Source organism: Zalophus californianus, chromosome 12 (assembly GCF_009762305.2).
Source record: "Zalophus californianus isolate mZalCal1 chromosome 12, mZalCal1.pri.v2, whole genome shotgun sequence".
Classification (NCBI taxonomy): Eukaryota; Metazoa; Chordata; class Mammalia; order Carnivora; family Otariidae; genus Zalophus; species Zalophus californianus.
The window spans coordinates 93,649,985-93,672,855 of NC_045606.1; the positions used below are offsets into that span (position 1 = coordinate 93,649,985).

Below are 22,871 nucleotides of genomic sequence, written 5' to 3' on the forward strand. Positions count from 1 at the left end.
GTGAAGACAATCCCTTTCTCTGATATTACATTTATTAAATAAATTCACCATTATGTGAGGTGGGTAGAAATAGCCTATACATAACTTGTAATTTCTGAACTGGCTATTAACTTATGGAACAAAACACTGGATACGGGGTTCAAGGAACATTTAATGTGGTGGTTCTTCAGAATATTTGCCCTGACCCTCTTGTAATTGTTATGACTGGTTTCGATTTCGTGGGTGTCACCAATTTCTCCTTGATTTTTATCAGAATTTGGCTTTGTTTCCTGTGATTTTATCATATTTTAATCCAAATTATTTTCTCTGTATATATTTTAAGGGAATAGAACATTTATAAATAAAGGTTTTTATCTTGTCCAAAGCCAAATATGGGTAAAGTACTCTTCTTTGTAATATGTAACTAACAAAGAGTGAGAAATTTCTGTTGGAAACCATTTCATGAGTAGATAGGTCAGAAAATTGGGTAGGTTGGTAGTAACAGGTCTTGGCTGTAAGGCCCAGCTTTGTGGGCCTAAAAACTAATAATGGTCAGGCTCTTATACATAAAATAATATTGGTCATAAAGGCATTTCATACCTTCTAGTGTGTCATGTTAATGAAGGTAGCCTGTTAATTGGTTTGTAGGCTTATTTGCTGCCTTATATTCTTCTTTACCTTCCATTTAAAAAAACAAATTAAGAAGTGTTTTTAAATCGAATAAGCCATCATATCATTCTTTGTTCTGTCTTGGAGTAGCAATTCTTCCCATGCAGTTAAGTAGGGTAAAGTGCTCTGTATTGTCCATTGCCAGTTTAAAAAATCTAGTCTTTATTCAAGGTCTTAAAATGGAGTTGGTTTATCTCTTGCCTCCCCGACCCCAGCCATACCCCTTGCAGTAAAGTGCGAGGTCAACCACAATTTGTGATTTAGAAACAGGTTATATTATTAAGCATATGCAATGTATGGACCAGAAGTCTTTGATTATACTTGTCTTCTCAGGCATTTACAACTAGTACTATTAAGGTCTACGACCTCTTCTCTACCCTGCCCCTCAGAGCCCATGTCGGCACCTGGGTGCCAGACTACTGCTTTCTCTCCCTCTCTCTCTGGAGGTGGGGGCTCCACAGTAGCACCAAGTTACTAAATCAGCACGTAGCTGCAAAGACACTGTTGAGTGTAAGAGGGACTGGGTCTTCACTGGGCTGGGGATTTAATCCCTTCCAGTTCAGTTGGAAGTTGAATTTGACCCCTTGCCTCAGTTAAGAAGCTCCACCCTCAGTCTGAAGTTCCGTTTCTGCACAGAGATCACAAGATAACCCAGGAACTAGTTATCAGATGTCAAACTATCAAATATTAATATCATTGGACTGACAATATTAAACAAGTTGAACTTAAATATTTTAGGATAAAAATATGTTTTCTATAGATATCTTAAACACACACAGACATTACGTTGCCAACAGATAATCTTGAGACTTAAAGGAATACTATGGTGCTTTACTAAGCTCTAACCTATGTGTCAGTTTATAGATGCTATTATCTAAAGTTGTATAAAGATGAACATTAAAAGATAAAAAGTCACCATTTCAGCCTGAATGGCTACGCTTGTTTTTTTAATCTCTGTATGAAACATAATTTCAATCCTCAATTACATAAAAATTGTCAGATTTTTGATTTTGAACAATAAAAATTGTGGATTTTTAAAATTTAACAACAAAAAGTAGTCATGATAACTAATAACTGAAGTGCTGCTAAAACTGCTTTTGAGTCACTTTTTTAAAATAGATGCTGTAATCATTTAGATAGTAAGCACTATAATCTTCCAACTGTTATGAGGCTTGGAAAAACTGATTTATTTTTGTAAAAGATTTTATTTATTAGAGAGAGAGAGAGAGAGAGCGCACGCACATGCACAAGCAGGGGGGAGGGGCAGAGGGAGAGGGAGAAGCAGACTCCCTGCTGAACAGGGAGCCCAACATGGGTCTTGATCCCAGGACCTTGGGATCATGACCTGAGCTGAAGGCAGACGCTTAACCAACTGAGCCACCCAGGCGCCCAAGAAAAACTGATTTAGAAGCGAAATGAAAATCTGATTGAAATTTCCAAAAAATGTTTTTCTACCCCAACAAAATTGTCCAGAGCTTCCTATCTGTGATAAAGCATTGCCAGCCCTGGTCTCTACCACTTGATGCATCTAGCTGAGACTTTTTCTAATTTAGAGGGGGGGAAAAAGAAGGCAAGGGCAAAGATAACTTTGTGGCCTTGCGCATCTATGATAGACACTTTTCTTTGCAAAGGATGAAAGCCATGAATTATTCCACTACTGCCAGGGGTAAATGGTAACTGATTAAAGTCACATGGCTATCTGTCACTACTTCTCAGCATCGAGAAGGACCTTTCTGGACCCAGGGATGAACTACAGACAGTCTATAACTATGCAAATTGGAGATTCTTGGAAGAGTGGCATCTCTTATTACAAAAATACATTTCAGTTACTCTTCCAGGTCTCTGATTCTTTTGCTGTTTGTTGTTAGTCTTCTAACTTCAGGCTTGAGGATCCTTCTGGGTTCTTCCTATTTTTTCTATTTCTTCGTTCTAGCCTGTGACCTGAACACTTCTAAAGCCTCTCCTTGCTTTAAAGCATAATTTTTGATTGGATATTCACAAAGTCCCTGTCCTCTAAGAGCTCACAGTCAATGGGGAAGACGAGGCACCTTCATGGTCATCCAAATTATAATACAAGATAAACTGAATGTGTAAAGAAAGTGAGATGGGAGAACAAAGTAAGGATTTTGAGCAGAGAATTTTGAAAGTATGGAGAAGGGCATTTCCGATGCTGAGAACAGTGAGAGCAAAGCGATGCTGGAGCATTTGTTATGGGGCAGGAGGATCTAGTTGATAATAAGAAAATGCTTTAACTCATGACATCATGAGTTAAATGTCTTCCATGACATCATACATTTATATATTTTGTACATTTTAATGTTTTGTTTTGTTTTGTTTTGTCAGGAAGAAAAAGGAAAGTAGCACTTGCAATTTGTTTCAACAACCTAAGGAGCATGTGTATGGGCAATTCCTGTCTGAAAACTGAGATTAGCATAAGATGCTACTTATTTAGATTAAGATATTATTTATAAAGTTATGAGTTTGCCCAAGGCTGTCTGTTTTCAATTGGCGTGCTTTCCGCTTTTTTATTTTAAACAACCCTTTCCACACTCCTCACTCAGAAGTATGTGCAAATAGAAAGAGGGAGAGGTCAGTGGCATAATGGAATAACTTTTAGGGCCGAGTGGATATGCACAAACGGATGTAGGTGATGGGGGGAGAAGTTTTAAAGATGATTCCAAAGTTCGAGTGTGGGATAACGTTGGTACCATTAAAATAAACAAGTAGCTTAGAAGCGGGAAATTGGTTTTGGAGGAACGGATGAATTTTACTTTTCATTTGACTCAACAGCTCAAGTAGAAGGAAAATTTTTATTTAAAGGAATTTTTTTTAAAGATTTTATTTATTTTACATGGGGGGAGCAGAAGGGGGAGGGAGAGGAAGAGAGTCTCCAGCAGACTCTGGGCTAAGCATGGAGCCTGAGGTGGGGCTGCATCTCAGGACCCTGAGATCATGACCTGAGCCTAAATCAAGAGTCAGACGCTTAGCCGACTGAGCCCCTAGAAGTGAGATTTTTAAACAGGACATCACTGGAGGGCACTGACAGTAGTAACAAAGTTGGTGGGGTATGGGGCGATTGATACCTCTGCACGGCCTGAAGGCAGTATAACATACTGTTTCAGGAGCTAAACATTGTGAAGGTAGAGGTAAAACGGGAGAAAAGCATCTAGAATGTACCAACTAGTAAGCCAGACATTTAGGAGCAGGTTAAAGTGTGCATTGGAAACCATGTTAAGTAGTTCGCATTTTCTCCTTTGAGGGCAAAAATGGGCCAGTGAAAGCCTTTAAGTAGGGTCCCGAAAAGGAGATTTACTTGTTAGAATGATCTGGAGGGTTCCCTCCTTTTCTAGAAGTTGGACAGGACGAGGACCAGCAGAGGAGAGACCTGGGGAGGCCGCCTCTGGCCTGCATCCTGCAATCCGTGGGACCCCAATACCCTCTTGCTAAGCAGGGCCAAGATTAGAATGAATGAGGCAAAATTTAAGGGGTGCCAAGAAACACAGAAATCAAGATCAAGGACACTTTAATGCAATATTTAAAAAATATTAAAATTAATGAAAAGATCCACAATGAAGAACATACCAGAATTTTAAATAAAACAAAATCAGTAAGCCGATGTTATTTAAAACTGTTTAAGATTGCAACTTGGGCAAGAAAAATTGTCAGACATGGCAATTCCCGTAATTGGAAATAAGATAAGCAAAGAAGTAGATTTTTGTAAATATTATTGATCAACTTACTTCTATTAAAGCCAGGAAAGTAAAACTACAGTGACTTCTGTTTTTGGTATAAATAAAATATTTCAACTTAATGTGAGTTTTTAAATACCCTCTCTTCAAATTTTCGATATTCAAGTACTTTAATATTCTGTAATTTTTTTTGGCATATGTAAAAACGTTTATTTTTTTCTTGTGCCTCAGGATTCAATATGGCTCAGAACTTATACTTAGTCAAAATTTTGATTTCTTTGTTCATCACAGATTTAATTGTATATATTTAATTAATACACTCTTAAAATGTTATCCTGATTCTTCTTAAAATATTATTTTGATTGCCAAATTTTTTGGCACCCCTTGAAATTTTCGCCCCCCCCCCCCACTTTTCCTGGTTTCCTTCCTACTTTAGCAGGCCTGGCCAGTCTTTCCCTGGGGCCGACCTATCCTTTGTTTCGTCCACCTCGGCCCCTCCTGGTCCGGGATAGGAAGCTTGTCAAAAATAATTTCATTTCGTTAGAAACTTGAAATCAGCTCCACTCACCACTCGGCGGCGTTACCTTATCCACTCCCGTCGGGAAAAAAGCTCGCGGAACCACCGCATCAAAAGATGCTTGCTTCCCGCGGCGGTGGCCGGATCATTTCTATTGCGCACGCAGCGGACTTTCCGTTTTCTTATTCCTCTCGCGAGGCTTGCGTCCTCTTTGTATCCGGAAGTGCTCGCCTAGCGAGAAGCTGAAGCCGCTAGAGCGTCCGGGGCGGGCGGGAGGGAGCCAGGAGTTCTTCGCTAGGTGTGCGTGCGGCTCTCTGTGGCTCGGGAGGTTGTTCTGTGTCTGTCTTGGCCGTTCTCATCTCACCGGTGCGGAGGACTTCAGGGTTTTCGGCCACTTTCCAGTCCCTTTACGTTGCTGGTTCGGAGCGCCACCTTTGAGAAGAAAGGGCGCCCATCCATCCCGGCGGTGAGGCCGGGGAGTCCAGGGATCTCCGTGGTCTTTGCTAACGGGATTGGAGGCAGTAATTTTTGCAGCAGCAAGTTTCAGATTTAAGCCCCTTGGTGATATTGTGATACTTTGAATCCTATGTGTTAGGAACTAACTCAGGAGTATTGGATGTGGCAGTGAATAAATCAAGACGAAAATCCCAGCTCTAAGGGGGCTTGCATTTTAATGAAATTTGAGAAGACTGGAATGCAAATGGGTATAAATCAGAAAGTATTTTTTGTAGGTGTTAGAAGAAGCCAAGGGGAATAAAAAAGATAAACTTTTTTCTCTTTTTTTTTTTTTTGAGGGGGGAGTCCTCGTAAAATGTGCAGGGATGTTGATGTTTATGGTCGCAGGTGGACCGCCTAAAAATTATGAATGCAGTTAGGAATTTAGGGTTAGTGAATTTGTGCTCTTGCCCTGAGATATAGTATTTCTCTCTCTTCTTTTTCAGGGGAAGACCAAAGACTAGTTTGTAGGAAAACCAAATAGAAGCCATGTTTCGAAGACCTGTATTACAGGTAATCACTTTTCCATATTAGTGTTGAGATGTGTTATTATCAGCCTTAGTGATCAGATTTCTTTAGGCTTTGACTGCAGAGGTAAAAGACCTTTGAGCCCACCTACTTTTATGTGTACTCATTTGGTAGGGAGGATTTACGACAGATTTTACTTGTGTAAATGATGTTCACTAAAACAAAACAAAAATTTTCTAGCTTACATGTATTATGGGAGTCATAATTTTTTAAAACACGTTACTTGCATTTAGATCAGTTAGCATTTAATGTCTTTAGTGATCTAAAGACTATGAGAATCATTTCCAGCGGTTTTCTATGAGACATGTGGTTCCATTTTGACCACTCCCTCCTCTGTGGTCAACCTTCCATCCCCCATCTCCCTGTGCTGAAGAATGAGCAGAAGTCACCACGTCACCACAAATGTGCTATGTCCTGAATTCCTTCTCACTCCCACCAGTCTAACTCCTTATTTCTCCAGACACTAGCCAGCCTTCAGCCAGCCTAGACTACCCATTTTCCTCACTTACATTTGGGCATGAAGTTTGTAGATTCTTCTTCATAACACCTCTCTCACTCCTCATCTTGTTAAGACTGATGAAGATTCAATTCCTCTCTGAAACCTATTCTCATCTCCCCCCGTCTGCTGTAGAATTGACCCTGTATTCTTGGATCCCCACTTTAACCTATACATGGTTTTAGCCTTTCTTAGTGTATGTGTGTTGAAATTTGGAACATAGAAGAGTTACTGCTGTCTTAATACTACAGTGTTAAGATATATAAAAGAGAAGTTTAATTTTTAAAGTTATCCTAGTTAAAATCATTCCCTATTTCTGCTTTTCTAGTGGGTCTTAATTTTTGTGTTTCCCAGATGAGACCTATTTATTCTGAGACTTGCGAGCTCTGGCTCTTCTGAGTACTTTAGTTAGTACCTTTCTAGAAGCATGATACCAGTACTAGTTTGAGTCTTTACTGTGTGGTAACTCCATCTTTGTTTTTTAACCACTCTGTGTCCCAAAACATAGTGATAGGATTCCATAGTCAGCACTAGCCCAGGAACGGGTGTTCATTTGGTTGGTGGACATCTGCTTTTCGTAGTAACAGTGCTACCACTCGACACATGCTTCTCTGAGGTAGTGAGTAGCTCTCTGAACGCTGAAACCAGTGACATGCCCAAGGCTGTGCGCTCCTCTCATGGCAGGAGCCCTTGAACAGAATGTCTTCAAGGAGACAGCAGAGGGCGGTGGGAAAAGTGGCAGCCTTGGTGTCAGATGGCCCTGGGTTCTAGGCACGACTTGCCAGTTATTTCTTGTAGGATTTTGGGCAGGGTACTTAATCTCTCTAAACTGTTTTTTTTTGGTCTCTAAAGTAGGGATAATTTTACATAGTTGATCGATTTATTCCAGGGACTAATTTGTAAGAGGTAAAGTAGTTAGCTGGTATTCAGTAATGATGGCTGTTACATCATTGCTGCTATTTTGTGTCAGTTACTACCTTCCTCTGACAGACTGACTTGAATAGTCCTATTTTTGTACTTTATCAGAGAATCCCATTTGTCTGTCTAGACTTTTTCCTTTGGTCTATCTAAAGCATGAATTTTTCCAACATATATTTGACTTTACCCTTTGTGTGCGGCCACGGAAGCACCATAATCAGGAAGGTTGCCATGAAAAAGAAACAGGAGGGGGTTCTAAATCAACTTCCCTGGGCTTGCCGTCTAGGACTTGGTACCCTTGGGCTTCTGGAATAGTCGGCCCTCAAGGCCCTCAAGCGTTTGCGTGGGCCTCCTGGTGTTGTGAGGGGGGAACACGTGACGTGCATTGCTTGTCCTCTGGGGGTATGTGCTATAGGAGCTGCTGATGCGATGGTGACTGAGTGTAAGCAGGTCTTCTGTTTGCGTTTGCCTTTCCTCCCAAATTAAAGCCATTTTACTCATTTGTTCCACTTTAGGTATTTCACCAGTTTGTAAGACGTGAGTCTGAAATAGCTAGCAGCTTGGTTCTTGAAAGATGTAAGTAGCAGCTAATTTCCTAGTTTAAAGTATGTTATTTATAGCAACGTACAAAAATTTTTAAACGTGTTGTAGAAGAGGTGCGCTAGTTGGATTATAATCTGTTAATCCTTAGGCTCTTGGCTCATGTTTGCATCTCCGCCCTTGGCCTCGCCCCTCAGGCTGCGGGGCCTCGGAGGGTTTCCTTGAGTCCTGCTTGCTTATCTCAGTCTTCCAAGGTCACGTGCCGTTTGGCTGAGGGAGTGAAAGTCTGTGCAAGCTGTTCTTTCACAGAAATACTCACTCATATTCGTAAAGATTTTCAGATCTCAGATTTGTTCTTTTAATCATAGTTTTTTCAAAAAAAGGCATTTTATAAAGAGCTTAATGTTTGTTTTGTGGGATACTTTCTCTAAGAGTATTTTCTCCCTTCTTGCCAACCCTCTTTTCCCTCCCAGCCTCCCTTTGTTTGCCCCAGCGAAGCTCGGATCTTTTAGAACTTGGGTTTTGTTTAATGCGGAGATCGAGGCTGAAGTACTGTTTGTAGCTGTTCCCCTTCTGGACCTTTATCTGAATCTCCTTTTATTTCCACACCGTGTTTCAGCTCTGAACCGTGTGCAGCTGCTTGGGCGAGTGGGTCAGGACCCCGTCATGAGACAGGTGGAAGGGAAAAACCCAGTCACGATATTTTCTCTAGCGACAAATGAGATGTGGCGGTCTGGGGAGAGTGAGGCCTACCAGATGGGTGAGTATAAAAGACTAGGGTTTTCATTGTATCAGCAGTAAAGAGACAATATTTATTCTCAGTTAGTTGATTAGAGATGAGCTACATTTAGAAAGAATCTTTCTTCTCTAATTCTGTTCCTTTCTTTTAGAAATTGTGACATTGGTTTTGCTGGGCATGTTGTCTTTTGGCATTTGTTTTGTGTGCTGGCATTTATAACCATGTTTCCTATTCTTGTGATTTAGGTGATGTCAGTCAAAAGACAACATGGCACAGAATATCAGTATTCCGCCCAGGCCTCAGAGATGTGGCGTATCAGTATGTGAAAAAGGGGTAAGTTGAGGAAGGAAGGATCTTATAGATTGAATGGTTTAAAAAACTGGTCAAAGGTGTTTTCAGGGAATGCCTAACTCCTTTATCCTAATTATTCTGTTAACTGGAGATATTTATTCAGAGCTTAGTACTATATGCATGGCGTGTTGCCACGTGTGACTAATTCAGAGGTGTGTAAAACATGGTTTAGCTTTCTAAGAACTGACAGTTTAGGGCAAATAAGGGGTGTACATAAATAGAAGCAGATGAGGCAAGAGAGAAGGCAGAGTGTACTGAGTGCCGTGTGAGCAAGTGCAACATGTGCTTTTAGGAGTTCCCATGTCGCCTCTTGGCATCTACTTAGAGTCCTTAGTACAGGATCTGGAGTGTCTGAAGCCTGACACAGTGAGGTATGGCAGTGTTCACAGCAGTTATGTTATGTTTGATAATTTTATATTGGCTTAGTAGTTCCCTTTTGGGATGCTTGGATTGATTAAATAAAAATTGTCTTTTCCAAACCCATAGAAGGACAAAAGGGTCTGTTGAACAACAGTTGTATTCGTAGTTAATATATTTAGAAATGTACTTGTTTTATAGAAATGAAGTATATTTCCTCAAAAATAATTTCAGGAATAACTAAAATTTGTTTTTTTTTAATAACTTCGTGCCTTTTTTTATATGTACTTCCAAAGTCCTAAATGTATGTATGAATTTGTGCATTTACACACACCTATAAATACAGGAAATTTCAAGAAAAATATTTGTATGCAGTTTCACCCACTGATTGATGAATTTGTGTGTATTCCCTTTGGCCTACAATCATTTTACCAGTTTTGTCTACTTTCTATATTATGCTATGTTGGTGATGGTAGACTCTAAAAATTGATGCCAGCATGTATTTTCTACCCTTTAAAATCAGCTATGGTTGTCTTGTGGTTCAGCCTTCTAAACAGTGCAGAAGTGGTTGTAGTAATTAACTCTAAGTGAAATACTAAGCTGAAAACCTCCATTTTGAATTTTAATAATTTAAGTCCCTTGAGAATAAGTTCATGAACCTGACTGTGAGAAGGAATTTGAACAATACGTGAAAATCAGCAAATCTGTTAGGGAGTCCAGAATCAGAGGTGGGGGAAAATGACACTTTGGAAATCAGTCCTAGAGATTGAAAGGATGACGCTGTGTTGCTCTTCCATTTCATGGTCTTAAAGTCCCTTTTTTTTTTTAAACTTTCATGAGGACTGCTGTCAGCTCAAGGCTGAGAATATTGTCCTTTTTACCTGGGTTTGTCAAGTCTGTGTGGACATTCTGTTTCAGTACCCTTAATACTCCTGATGTTGAACTTTGAGATGCGGTAGCAAAAATGAAGTTAGGCGATGATTCTGTGTTTCATCCTTAGTGTGTACTTGTTACTGCCTCTCACCCGACTCTCTCTTGTAAAACAGATGAGACTCTCCAGACTGAAAACTGTAAATTTTACATTTATCAGGTCCCGAATTTATGTAGAAGGGAAAGTAGACTATGGTGAATACACAGATAAGAATAACGTGAGGCGGCAAGCAACAACAATCATAGCTGGTAAGAAGCTTGTGATAATATCTATTCCTCCCCACCCCCCCCCCCCCCGCCGCCTCCTTCCCCTTTTTAAAGGCTAGGCGTGTTGTAAGTAACTTGAACAGGGGCTTTGAGTACTGATGCTGAGATTGTCAGGCAGCTCACCATGAGAATTGTGAGTCTGGTTTGTGGCTTTGCTACGAGTGTCTACTTTTCCTGATCCTTCAAAACTTGTCTCTGTTTCATTTCAGTAACTTTTGAGTAGAGCGTCTGTGTCAGTACTTAACTGTTTGAAGCGAGAAAAACTTTAATGTCTTTGAGGACATGGTCTAAACAGGGAGAAGCCTGTGCCGAGATAGAGTTACCCTACTGTGAGTAGCATTTGTGCAGGTTTATTCACAGCCTGCCTGGTCCTTAACATGATGATTTTAAGTTCCTGTTGCTTTCCTTAGACAAAATGTGAAACAACGTAGGAAACATGGACATGAAAGCTTAAAGGTCAAGGAGATACCTCCCAGAGCAGAGTTTTCAAACTTTTTTGAAAATTCTACAAGAATTTTGAAACAAATGTAGCCCTTTGGACATTTTTAAGTTGTCATGAAAATATTTTTCAATATGAAATTGTTACTCTGAATTGTATTAATGGATGTAAATACCATAGCAATTTGATACCCATCATCCTTGAAAAAAAATACATGAACAAGCTCTTCAACATTTGGAAATTTCATGTTATTTCTTTTTCTCTGAGCTTGTTTTTCCATTTTCTCCTAAGAAATGTATCTTCATATATATTGTATAGTTCAGAATGTTTTATTATTCATCCTATTATGTTCATAACAAAAACACATACATAAATAGAAAGTTAAAAATATTTTTAAGAATTCTGTGATATTAAGACTATAAATATTACATTTCTTCTTGATTGGGTTATCATTGTGTTGTTTTTAGAACATAAAGTACCAAAGCAATTTTAATATATAAATTTGAAAACTGAAATTTTATTGGAAATGCATCTTTTAATGAGAGAGAGGGCCATTTTTTACCTCTTCAATAAATTGTTAAAATAAAACCTGTTGTTAAACATCAATTCTATTCTTTTATTAGTTTTTATGGATGTGAACACTGAGAAACCTTTTGGATAAGTAAGTGCATAGAAACGAAAGAAAGTAATGTCTCAGTGTTTATGCACTTCTGAGATATGCCAAAATTTGATATCTTTAAAAATTAATTTTTTAATTATCGAAAATGTCAAACATACACAAACATTGAAAAGTGGAAAAAAAAATCTGTCATTTAGCTTCGACAATTACTAACTGATGGCCAATATTATTTCTTCTATTTCTCCAGCCCACTTTTCCTCCACTTAGATTATTTTCTAGTGAATTCCAGACATAATATTATTTCATCCATAAATATTTTCAGTAGGTATTTCTGAAAGATAAGGATTCCTATTTAAAGCATAACTATAGTGCTATTATCATACATACTAATAAGAAATTATTAATTTTTTTTTTACCAGACATCACAATGTTTAAATTTCTTTCATTGCTTCCTAGATACAAGTCCATAGGTTATCTTTCATGGTTTATATGTATCTTTTTTTTTTTTAAGATTTTATTTATTTATTTGAGAGAGAGAATGAGAGAGAGAGAGAGAGCATGAGAGGGGGGAGGGTCGGAGGGAGAAGCAGATTCCCCACTGAGCAGGGAGTCCGATGTGGGACTTGATCCCGGGACTCCAGGATCATGACCTGAGCCGAAAGCAGTCGCTTAACCAACTGAGCCACCCAGGCGCCCTGGTTTATATGTATCTTAAGTCTTTCTTAATTTCTTTTAAATAATAGAAATTTATTTTCTCACAATTTTGGAGGCTAGACCTTTGAGAACTTGTCTCGTAATTGACAGATTTTCCTTTTACCTTTCTTTTTTACCTTGCTCCAGAGTCCATGTCTCAACCACTGTACCATATTGATAAATTATAATTTGTTATAAATAATAAAAAATATATTTTCTTACTGGTTTCTTTGAGGCATATTGACCTTGAAAACCAACGTAGTTATCTTTCTACCCTCCTTATCAGGCCTTAGATGAGATCCTATCTGACCATTTTGATTTCATAATTCTTGGGTGTCTTGATAGTATTTCATTTCTGCGAGCTCTTCTTCCTTAGGCCGTGTCTCCAGAGATGTCTGCCTATTCAAAAATTTTTTTGTAGACCTCTGCAGGGCATAGAACTACACCTATGATTTTATCAGTGGAAAGTCAAATTTTCTAATAAAAATTTAGCATTGCTAAATCTCTATCAATTATGTATTTATAAAGCATTTAACACTTTCCTATTCCACTATAAACCAAAAGTGTGGGCAAACTTTGGATTGTATGAATTGTTCTGAACCAAGCCAACCACTAAATAGAAATAGTTCAGATTATCTGTCACTTTCTTTTCTTTTGTCACTAGTACTCACAGCATGGGTGAGCTAATTGAGCAATTAATAGATTCATGGCCAGTAGTAAAAATGAATAGATCTTTAGTGACATTTGAATTGAAAGAAATAGAGTTTCTTCCTTTTTTTTCTTCAATTAACCAACATATAGTACATCATTAGTTTTTTTTTTTTTTTAAGATTTTATTTATTTATTTGAGATAGAGAGCACGAGAGGGAAGAGGGTCAGAAGGAGAAGCAGACTCCCCACTGAGCAGGGAGCCCGATGTGGGACTCGATCCCGGGACTCCAGGATCATGACCTGAGCCGAAGGCAGTCACTTAACCAACTGAGCCACCCAGGCGCCCCATCATTAGTTTTTGATGTAGTGTTCAATGATTCATCAGTTGCGTATAACATCCAGTGCTGAGAAATAGAATTTAAATTTGGTTGCTTGGTGGTTTTTTTTCTCCTAGGGATCCATGTCTTTAACGTAAAAGTAACCACCAGTGGATGGCACTCTTGCCTTTTTACACTGTGGGGTCAAGTTGTAATAATCTCTTCTGCAATAACCATTCTGTATCAGAATATTCTGTTTGTAGAAGACTGTAGTCGTAAATATTGTAATAACCACTTCTTGAATAATTCTAAAGTTACAAGAATCTGGAGTTTTTTCAAGCTATACAGGAAGTACTACTTCTTTTCCTTTGCTTGTCCTAAACTAACTCCACCTGGGACAACATTTTAAGTGCAGTGTCTAATGTTCTTGTGTGAAAATGCTCTCTCTGTCATATTGATTAGTAAAAATTTTCCCAAGAATGAGTATATAAAAGTCAATCTGTTTTAAAATTTAAAAATAGAATGTCCTCTGTGTGAGTGTGACAGCCTACTTAAAGACATCAGTCTGTCTTTGCTCACAGGGCCATATGTTGGACCCCATCCTTTCTCCATACCTCCAGTGTGTGAAATGTTATGCCTGGACCCTCTTCTGTGTGAGGACATGCTGCCTGGTTTCATGGCATCTTTCTGAGCATTGTAGGCATTGCAATTTGTGACTAGTTCTTTTGTAGGGAGTTACTGCTGAGCAGTTATAATTGTCTTCAGGGAAGACAAGAAATACCACACTTCTTCTAGCAAGGTCTGAATAGTTGTCATGTAGCTGAAGCCCAACTTCTAGCTCCTTTGCTGCCTGTTCTATGCCTCTCATGAATGTAGCAGGAGTTATTTCACATTTTGGGAATTTTTCTAAAATCCTGTTAGATAACAGCACTAAAGTACGTATTATAGGGGAACAATTAAATGAGAAAGAATTCTGAAAATAATATTTATGATTTGGTTTCTTTACAGATAACATTATATTTCTGAGTGACCAGACCAAAGAGAAGGCGTAGCATGGATGATTCTCCTTTGGCCATTGTTTGGTACAGTCTCATTTCCAAATCATGTATAGTCTTTATAGTTCCTAAGGACGAGAATTAAAATATTCTTTTATATAAAAGGAGTGATAAGACTTCTCCTGACTCTTACTCCCCCTCCCCTTTTTGTCTCATAGACCTTTGTAGCTAATTGTTTATTCTTTTAAGGATGGTTTCTGTGTACAAGTGTACAAAATAGTGAACTGTCAGGTTTGTCTGTGTTAGGGCAAAGGGATAAGTGTCCTTTGGGATGCCCCCTTGTTTTCTGTGCACACTTTTATAGTATTGATTCAGCCACTGAGTATTTCTTGAGCTTCACTATATGCCAGGCATATTTATCCCGTGGTTGTGAATAATGATTTTCTTACTGTTTGCTCTATAAACTAGATGGCAAGGACTGTATCTTCTCTGTTTACCTGCACCTTAACCAGTGCTTGGCACAGAATAGATACTCAATAAATGGTGACAGATGAATGATCCCAATGGATATTAAGCTTTAGCCCAAACTGGAAGGGGTTGCTGAACAGTGGTTGGTATCTAACCTAAATAGCTTCAAGACTAACCTACCTTCTTCACCTCTTTTGTTTTTGGACAAATTTCACGAGCAGCATTTATGAAATAGATTTGATTAGCAGTAAAAACCTAAAATAATAAGGAGGGATGAAATAGTTCATCTCCAGGTGATGCCACAAGAGCTCTGGCTCCACTATTTTCTGTCTTTCTAAGCCCAATTCACTATCCTTTTTGTCTCATCCAGAACTTGGGGGAGTCCCCTAAACAACCTTTGACATTGCCTCCCTAGGTTAGAACCTCGGGTATGACATTATCCTTTAATTTTCCACATGGTCCCTTGATGCACATAGATCATTGTGTACACAGTTACTTTCATGATAAGATTCTGGAAATTACAGAGTTCTAGTAATTTCCTAATAAATATTACATAAAATAAACTCAGGTTTTTAGTGCGTCTTGTACTGTTTAAGTCTGCATCAGACCTGCACGGGTCTGCCTGCTAGTTGGCTGCAGTTGTTCAGAGTTGGCTGCTGCTGAGCCCGGTGTCTGGATCCGATGATAGAAGTCCCTCATTCTGTCCAGGCCACCTGGGCTCCAGCTCTGCCTCCGGCCCAGCCTGTCGATGCGTGCCCCAGACCGCATGTCTTGTCCTCTCTGCCTGAGAGCTGGATGGTCGGTCTCGGGTTCGCAGTTCCCGTGCTGCACACGGACCCCACACTGGAGCAGCATTTTGTACTTAAAGTACAGTTTGCTCAAGGAAAGATGGAGCTCCTTAGCTTTACTCTCTTCCTGCCCAGGAATAGGAGAAGAGTGATTGCCAGTCCCTTCTATCGGCCATCTTTTTTTCCTGCTGCTGGGACCATTAATCAGTACGTTAGCTATGCTCCCTGAGGTTATACGTTCAAACTGTCTGGTGACATAGTCCTCCCTTCTTTGTGCCACATTCCTTAAGCAAAATATAATGTAGATAAAATTGATCTTTGGGCCACTCTTTCTTGGCACAGCTACTTATATACTCCTTAAAGGTTGTGAGAAGTGATGCAGATTAGTATTCCTGTTTAAATAGTGTGCTTTGGGAAGGTAATATGGTGAACAAAACAGTTTAATGACCAGCCCAAAGCAGCTCTGAGTCCAGGGCGCAGGGGCAGAAAGGTGGGCCCTGCAGGATCTGTGCGGGCCAACGGCTTCTGCACACTCCCGCTGGAGCTTACTTGAAGGGCTCTGAGGTCGGGCAGCAGAGCTCTCAGAGTCACCTCTTCAGTGCAGAGGCCTCAGCCTGTGCGTGATGCTGCAGACCTGAGGTCCACAACTGGGCAGGCTGCCTGAGCCCAAACTCTGCCCTTCCCGCCTGGGAATCGCCCTGTGCTGAGAAAATATGTACCTCACCCGAGCTGGTCTTGGAGTACGTGTGTGGAGTTTGGTAGTGGGAACAGTCATTAGGGGTCTCCTAGGCCACTTTTTGTGTCTTGCATTCCCTTTTTCATGTTGTTATGGTGTCAGGGAATATACCTGTGGAAAACTGTCCTTTGACTTTGATTTTGGGATTCTGTGTTAGGTGGAAAGATGAGTATGATAGAAGCATGGGAAAAAAAGTTTCAAACAGCATGTGTGGTATTACCCCATTTTTGAAAAAGAAGTAATTGATAAAAAGTATAGGTTTAGAAAAGTCTAGGAGGAGAAACATCAAAAGGTTGTGATGATCTCTGGCTGGGGGGATTATGTGTGATTTTCCTTATTTTTTGCACTTTTATATATTCGATTTTTTTTTGAGCATTGAACATATATTATTTTTATAATAAGAAAAAACAAAACTTTTCACTTTGGGAAAAAAAAAATCTTTCCATTATTTCCAAGCCAGGCTTGCACTTCTGATTGACCGTCAGCTAGTACTGCTTCTTGTACTAGAGGTGAACAAGATAATCTCTCATGTATTTCCCCCCATCTTCTGCATCTTAGTATTATATGCTTAGATACTTCATTCACCTTTTTTTCCTTCTTTTTCTTTTGTTTTTCTCTTTATACATGTATGTAACCCAGAATAACTGACCTTAAAGACCAACCCATATGAGATCTGTTTGCTGCCAGTACAGTTCTCAAGGAGTCATTCATTTCTTAAAAATTACTGGGCAGTGAATCCAAAGACATCCCAAAACACCAAAGACGTGTTTTTGTGGCTGTTTTGGGGATTGTTTGTCATTGCCAACTGGGTTACAGCCTAACCTCTGCAACTCAGAAAAAATTACTGGTAGTTTCTCTGTGTTCCCAAAAGAGACCTCATTTAATTTTTGAAGGCAGGGTTGTCTTTTACTCAGACTACCCATTTGTCCCCATCCAGCTTAGCCTAGCACAGTGATGTTATAGGGCTTTCTAAATGTCGTTTAGTTGGATTGCACTGAAACACTGACATGAAAATGAGGGCAGAATCACTTATTTTTTTGTCAGGGTTTGCATTATATGCTGTGAAGCTTGGTGGAAGTAACAGCAAGCAAATGATTGTAGAAAAGTTAATGAGTTATAGAGAAATCTCTTACAGGATAATAATTACCATATTAATGCCTGACATTTCTTGTGTACTTACCAGGTGCCAGGCCCTGAGCTCAGTGCTTTTTATCGTTGTCTCATTTAACTGTTACCCTAAGAAAGTGGTATTATCCTGATTTTACAGGTGAGGAAACGTGAAACTGAGAGGTTAAGTAACATGTCAGAGTCATGCAGCCTATGAGGCACACCTAGAGTGGGAGTTTAGGTATGTGAAGTTCGCATTTTGCTTTCTTTCTACTCTCTGCTTCCTACTGCCTCGCACTTCCATCGGCCCTGCTATCCAGAACCCTCCATGGCTAACTTCTGACCATTCGTGGTGCATCGAAGTCACAACGGGAGTTGCAGTACATAGTAGGTTTCGGTTGGGATAGAATTAGGATTGAGGGGGAAATACCTCTACCTCTTTATTATTTCTCATTCTCAGTGTGATGATCCTCCAGGAAAATAAGTCGCAGTTAATCTCTCTACCAAGTTATCTTTACATATTCCTCTTGCTTCCTTGTTACCAAGCAGTGTTTCTTTACTGGTTAGAATAGGTTCACAGTTCCTCCCATTGTCTCCTCCAGTTGTTTCCTTCCTAGTGAGTGTTGAAATTGTCAGCAAGATTGCTCAGAAATTTGACAGGCTCATTTCTCAGAGAATGAGACTTTTGGCAGGTGTCAGTGGCACTGCAGTCTTTTCTCACTACTGTATTTGCTTCTGTGCTCTTCCCACAGTCTGTGCTAGGATGGCGTGTAGCTTTTCAGGCTGTCCAAATCATGCAGCCACAATAATGACATTTTGCCTTTTGTCTCTTTATTATTAATCCATTTGCCCTCTGCCATACTTTGGGGCCTTGGCATGTTGTTTATCCACACAGATGTACACTGTGACATTTTTTAGCTCTCCTGCTGCACCTGCTGTTTGGAAGAAAGGTGGCCTATCATGGTAGTTCAGTTAAGGCTGTGTAGTCAGACAGCCTGGATCTGCTGCACTTACCAGCTGAGGGACCTCTGCTCAGTTTCTTAACTTTCCCTACCTTGGGTTTTTTTGTTGTTTTGTTTTTCTGTGAATAAAACAGGGAAAATAGTAGTCCTACATTATAGGCCTGCTGTGAGGAATAAATAATGCATATAATTTACTTAGCACATATTAACTGAATCAAGTGCTTATACATACTGGCTGTTATTACTCCTGTAGTTATTTTAAACAAGGCATATCTCTTTTGGTCCCCATGCCCATCTTCCCAAGTCTCATAGGGTGCTTACTAACTTTAGATTAGGTTGTTGTACTTGGCCTTTGTTGTTGTTGTTGTTAGTGTCCATGGGTTACTGAGAACATAGTCCGCATTGTGTTTTTTTGTTTGCTTTTTTTTTTTTTTTTTTTGCTTTTAATCTTCCATGGCTATTTAAGGTTAATCTGGGCATCTTTTTAAACTCAAAAGTCAGTTGGGCACCTACTTTGTACAATGCGTGCATGCAGGCCTAGAAATAGGGATAAACAGAACAGCATTCCTGCCTTGAGGGAGCTCACAATCTAGGATGATGGGAGCTGGGTGGGGAGGACAGAAGCAGGAGCCCATGTACAATGTGTGCTACGGTATGAGGAGCACTCTAGTAATGGTAGAAATAAAGTCCTGTGGGCACAGATGAGAATAGTTAGATTAGTTTTCAGCGGGGGCAACAGCATGAATGAAGGTCCAGAAACATGAAAGTATATGGATCAGTGAAAGATAAAACATGAAAAAAGGGGTTGGGGCTGGATCATAAAAGGCCTTGAAAGCTTACAGAGGACTTTGGCAGTGGGGAGCCACATGTTTTAAAATGGATGTATCAGAACTGTGCTTTAGAAAGAATGGAAAGACCTGTGAAGGGCTAGAAGAGGGGAAACCTGCAGGCAGTTAGGAAGCAGCTGAAGGAGCCTAGAAAGGTTAGCAGAGTGGGGATTGTAGGTGACACAAGGGAATGTGGTCTTCCCGATTTGTTCACTGTGCAACAGTTATGTGCCAGATCCCGTTATGGGCTCCAGGTAGGGGATACAGAGTAGAAGAAGAACACGTAGCTCCTGCCCAGGATGCGCTGGGGACCAAGTAGGTGCTGGTGGTAAGAGAAAAGGCCATTACGAGAGAATTCTGAAGCTGCTTGGGCAGCTGTGTGGATATTTTGTTTCTGAGACTAAGCAACATGAATGTGGGAGCCGATTTGAGAAGAGGAAAGATCAGGAGTAATTTTGAACATAGTTTAATCATAGATTTCCTAGCTTATATTTGATAATAATGAGTGGAGCTCAGAAGAGAAGTCAAGACAAGAGTGACTTTTTTTTTTTTTTCTTCTTCCAAACACTTTGGAAGCACATTTTGTAAAGAACATAACAAATGTTGTCAGGATTCTGGCTTTCTGTTGTGGAAAACCATATTATGGGAAAAGTTTCCAGTTGCTTACCTGTTTTACAAGGTAGCAGGGATTTGTGTTAATCAGGTGTGGCAAGATGATAGACCTGAAGACAGCTGTCTTGAAAGGGAGTTTATTATTATAGTTCTCAAGAGGAGTTCTCATGCCGCCATTAGAACCACATGGAGGAGCACCAGGGTAGGCCAGAAGGCAGAAGGAATGAGGGGAAAATGTTCAACAGAGCTTTTATTGAGGTTTTTGTTGGACAGAATAATTTTTACCAGGCTTTGGGCAATAGGGGTGGTCTCTAGTTGTCAGGTACCTGGGGATTTTGGGCAGAGGAATAGTATTCTGGACTGCAGGAGCCTGATAAGAGGAGGCTAATGGCGGGTATGGAATCGGGATTGGTTAGTTTGTGTATTAAAGACCTGCTCATGGGCAAGTGTTTACTATTTCTAGGAATTAGGTAATGTTGGGAAGGGGTTTAGTTCTTCCCAGGATCTGCCAGGCCCCAAGATGTCAAGCATCAAAAAATACGGAAACATGATTAATTCACTACCCAATATCGATTATCGTTTCTACTGACCCCATTAATTTACAGAGTCCATATTTAATTAGGGGTGACAGTGTGCATAGCTGAAATACTGCATTTCTATTCTCCTTTGCAGTTAACAGTTGCTAAGGGGGTGTAAGCAGAAGTCATTTGGTGGTGCTTCCAGGAAAGCTCCTTAAATGATTAACTCTGTTGGGAGGCTCATCCTTTGTGCTTCTCCAGACCCTCACCTGGCTTTTTCTTGTCTGAAATGTGGACATGATGGCTGAATCTCCAGCAGCCATCTTGGACCATGAGACGATCTTCAGCATGGAAGACAGAAGAAGCTGGGATCTGCGATGACCATGTGGAACCACCATACCAGTCCTGGACAGTGTACCTCTGGATTTCTTTGGGAGACACAAATAAATACCTACCTTGTTTAAGCCACTTATTTGTGCTTTGCAGTTAAACCTCATTCTTACTAATTCACACATTATTTATCTCCATATACACAGTGAATTTATAACTCTAATTCTTTCTCTTTGAAGACCTTCTACTGCTAGCAGAAGTAAAATCTTACCTCTATTGTCACAGTCCTTCAGACTTTTAACCTATGTCATTCTAAATTTGGGGAGGGACTGGGACATACAATGTACATAAAACCTTAGCAATCAGCCTTAAAAAGAGTAAATAGAAGTATATAAATAATAATTTTTCATTAAATAAATATTACTTAATTTTCCCTGAAGCCTCTAATGAGGACCCTTAATTAACAGTCCCTTGTTAAATAAAGTAGTGCTTAAGTTAAGAACAGAGGTACCACCCTTATGCTTCTCCTGGCAGTATAGCGGACTACATAATCTGGAGTGAGGAGGTGTCCCACTGCAAAATAACCAGATGCTAAGTATGACATAGTTTTTATCATATCCTTGGATATCTTAGTTTGGGCTTAACAAAATACCAGAGACTGGGTGATTTAAACAGCAGACATTTTGTTGCAATTCTGGAGGCTAGAAGTCCAAGATCAGGGTGCCAGCATGGTTGGTTTCTTGCGAGGGCTGTGTTCCTGGCTTGTAAGCGTCCACCATCTCGCTGTATGCTCACATGACCTTCTATTTTTGCTGTCAGCGAGTGGGCGAGCACTTGGTGTCTATTATAAAGACACTAATCCTGTTGTGTCAGGGCCCCACCCTTATGACCTCATTTCACTTTATTATCCTAAAGGTCCTATCTCAAAATATAGTCACATTGGGGATTTAGGGTTTCTATATGTGAATTTTGAGTGGACACAGTTCAATCTGTAGCATTGGGCTTGTAGGAAGAAAGGGACTTCCCCGAGTGATAAGTTCTAAACTAAGCTGAAACTAGAGCAGTAAGTAGGAAACACACTGAAGAAAGGGAGTTCCCTGATGACATGCTAATCTTGACATTGTGGTTTGCACATAAAAACAAAGGGTACGTGTCAAAGATGTGGCTCAAAACACTTGGAATTAGAAGAGCATTTCTCTTCAACAGGAAAGGATGTCTTATCACTACTTCTCTTTGACAACTTACTTGCACTGAGGCTTTAGCAAGCATAGTTGGGAAGGAAAGAAAAAATTATTAAGATGGAAAGGAAGAAAGTTACACATGCTGTGATTACATAGAAACCAGAAAAGAATCTGTAGATGAATAATTAAAAGTTGCTGGAAATAAGATCAGTATACAAAAGTCAATTGCGAACAACAGCAAAGATGCCATATGCAAGAGTGTCAGAAAATGAAAGGAGTCTTCCAAGTGTGTGGTCTCTATGGAGAACATAAAGCCTTATTGAAATATATTAAAAGACAACGTATTGGTAGACCATCTCCCCAAATTGATGTTACAGATCAAATAAAAATTCCCAGAAGTTTTTTTGGGCAACTGGACAAGTTGATTCTAAAAATGCATTGATAAGCAAAGGTCTAAGATCAGACGACAACTCCTAAAGACCAAGAATGAGATGGGGGACTTTGCCAGTTGGCAAGACTTTTTATTAAAGCTGTAGTGGTAACAGAACTGTACTATGGATGCAGGAATAAACAGAACAATGGTATAGAATAGAGAACCCAGAAGCAGACCATGTGTAGGTGGACATGATAAACGATAAAAGTGGCATAGATCAGTGGGTATAGATTTTTTCAATGAGGTATGCTAGGGAGATTTGTTATTCATACAGAAAAAAAATGAAATCAGATCTCTACCTTACAACTTATGCCAAGATCAGTTCTTGGTTATTTAAAGACTGACTTGTGAAAGGCAAAACGTTAAAAATTTTGGAAGAAAATATAAGACAGTGTCTGTATGATCTGGTGGCATGGAAGTTTCTTTTTAAAACAAATGTCAAGATAGAAATGAGGGATACATTTAACTGTTAAAAATAACCTTTATCGAAAGTCACCATAAAGAAAGCAAAATGACAAGTCACAAACTGGGAGAGAAGATATTTGCAATAGTATAACAAATACAATCTAGAATATATAAAGGATTACAAAGCAATAAAAATACAATCTAGAATATATGAAGGCCTACAAAGCAAAAAGGAAATAACTTAGAAAAATGGGCAAAGACATAGACGCTGTGAAATATAAATGATCCATTGATCTATGAAAAAGTGGTTGACTT

General features: G+C 39.6%; 1 protein-coding gene across 6 annotated transcripts; it reads left to right on the forward strand.

Annotated features, from left to right (window-relative positions):
• Window positions 1–5,122: 5,122 nt before the first annotated feature.
• Window positions 5,123–20,693, forward strand: SSBP1 (single stranded DNA binding protein 1). 6 transcript variants are annotated; one of them, XM_027575012.1, is made up of 8 exons: window positions 5,123–5,320; window positions 5,796–5,862; window positions 7,807–7,867; window positions 8,451–8,591; window positions 8,816–8,903; window positions 10,369–10,457; window positions 14,203–14,276; window positions 20,524–20,679. In XM_027575012.1, the coding sequence occupies exons 2-7, from the start codon at window positions 5,839–5,841 to the stop codon at window positions 14,244–14,246; spliced, it is 447 nt and encodes a 148-aa protein (XP_027430813.1). In that variant the 5' UTR covers window positions 5,123–5,320; window positions 5,796–5,838; the 3' UTR covers window positions 14,247–14,276; window positions 20,524–20,679. The 6 variants fall into 6 exon arrangements, with proteins under 6 accessions (XP_027430813.1, XP_027430814.1, XP_027430815.1 ...); XM_027575013.1 differs by having other exon boundaries at window positions 20,527–20,677; XM_027575014.1 differs by having other exon boundaries at window positions 20,469–20,543.
• Window positions 20,694–22,871: the final 2,178 nt, after the last annotated feature.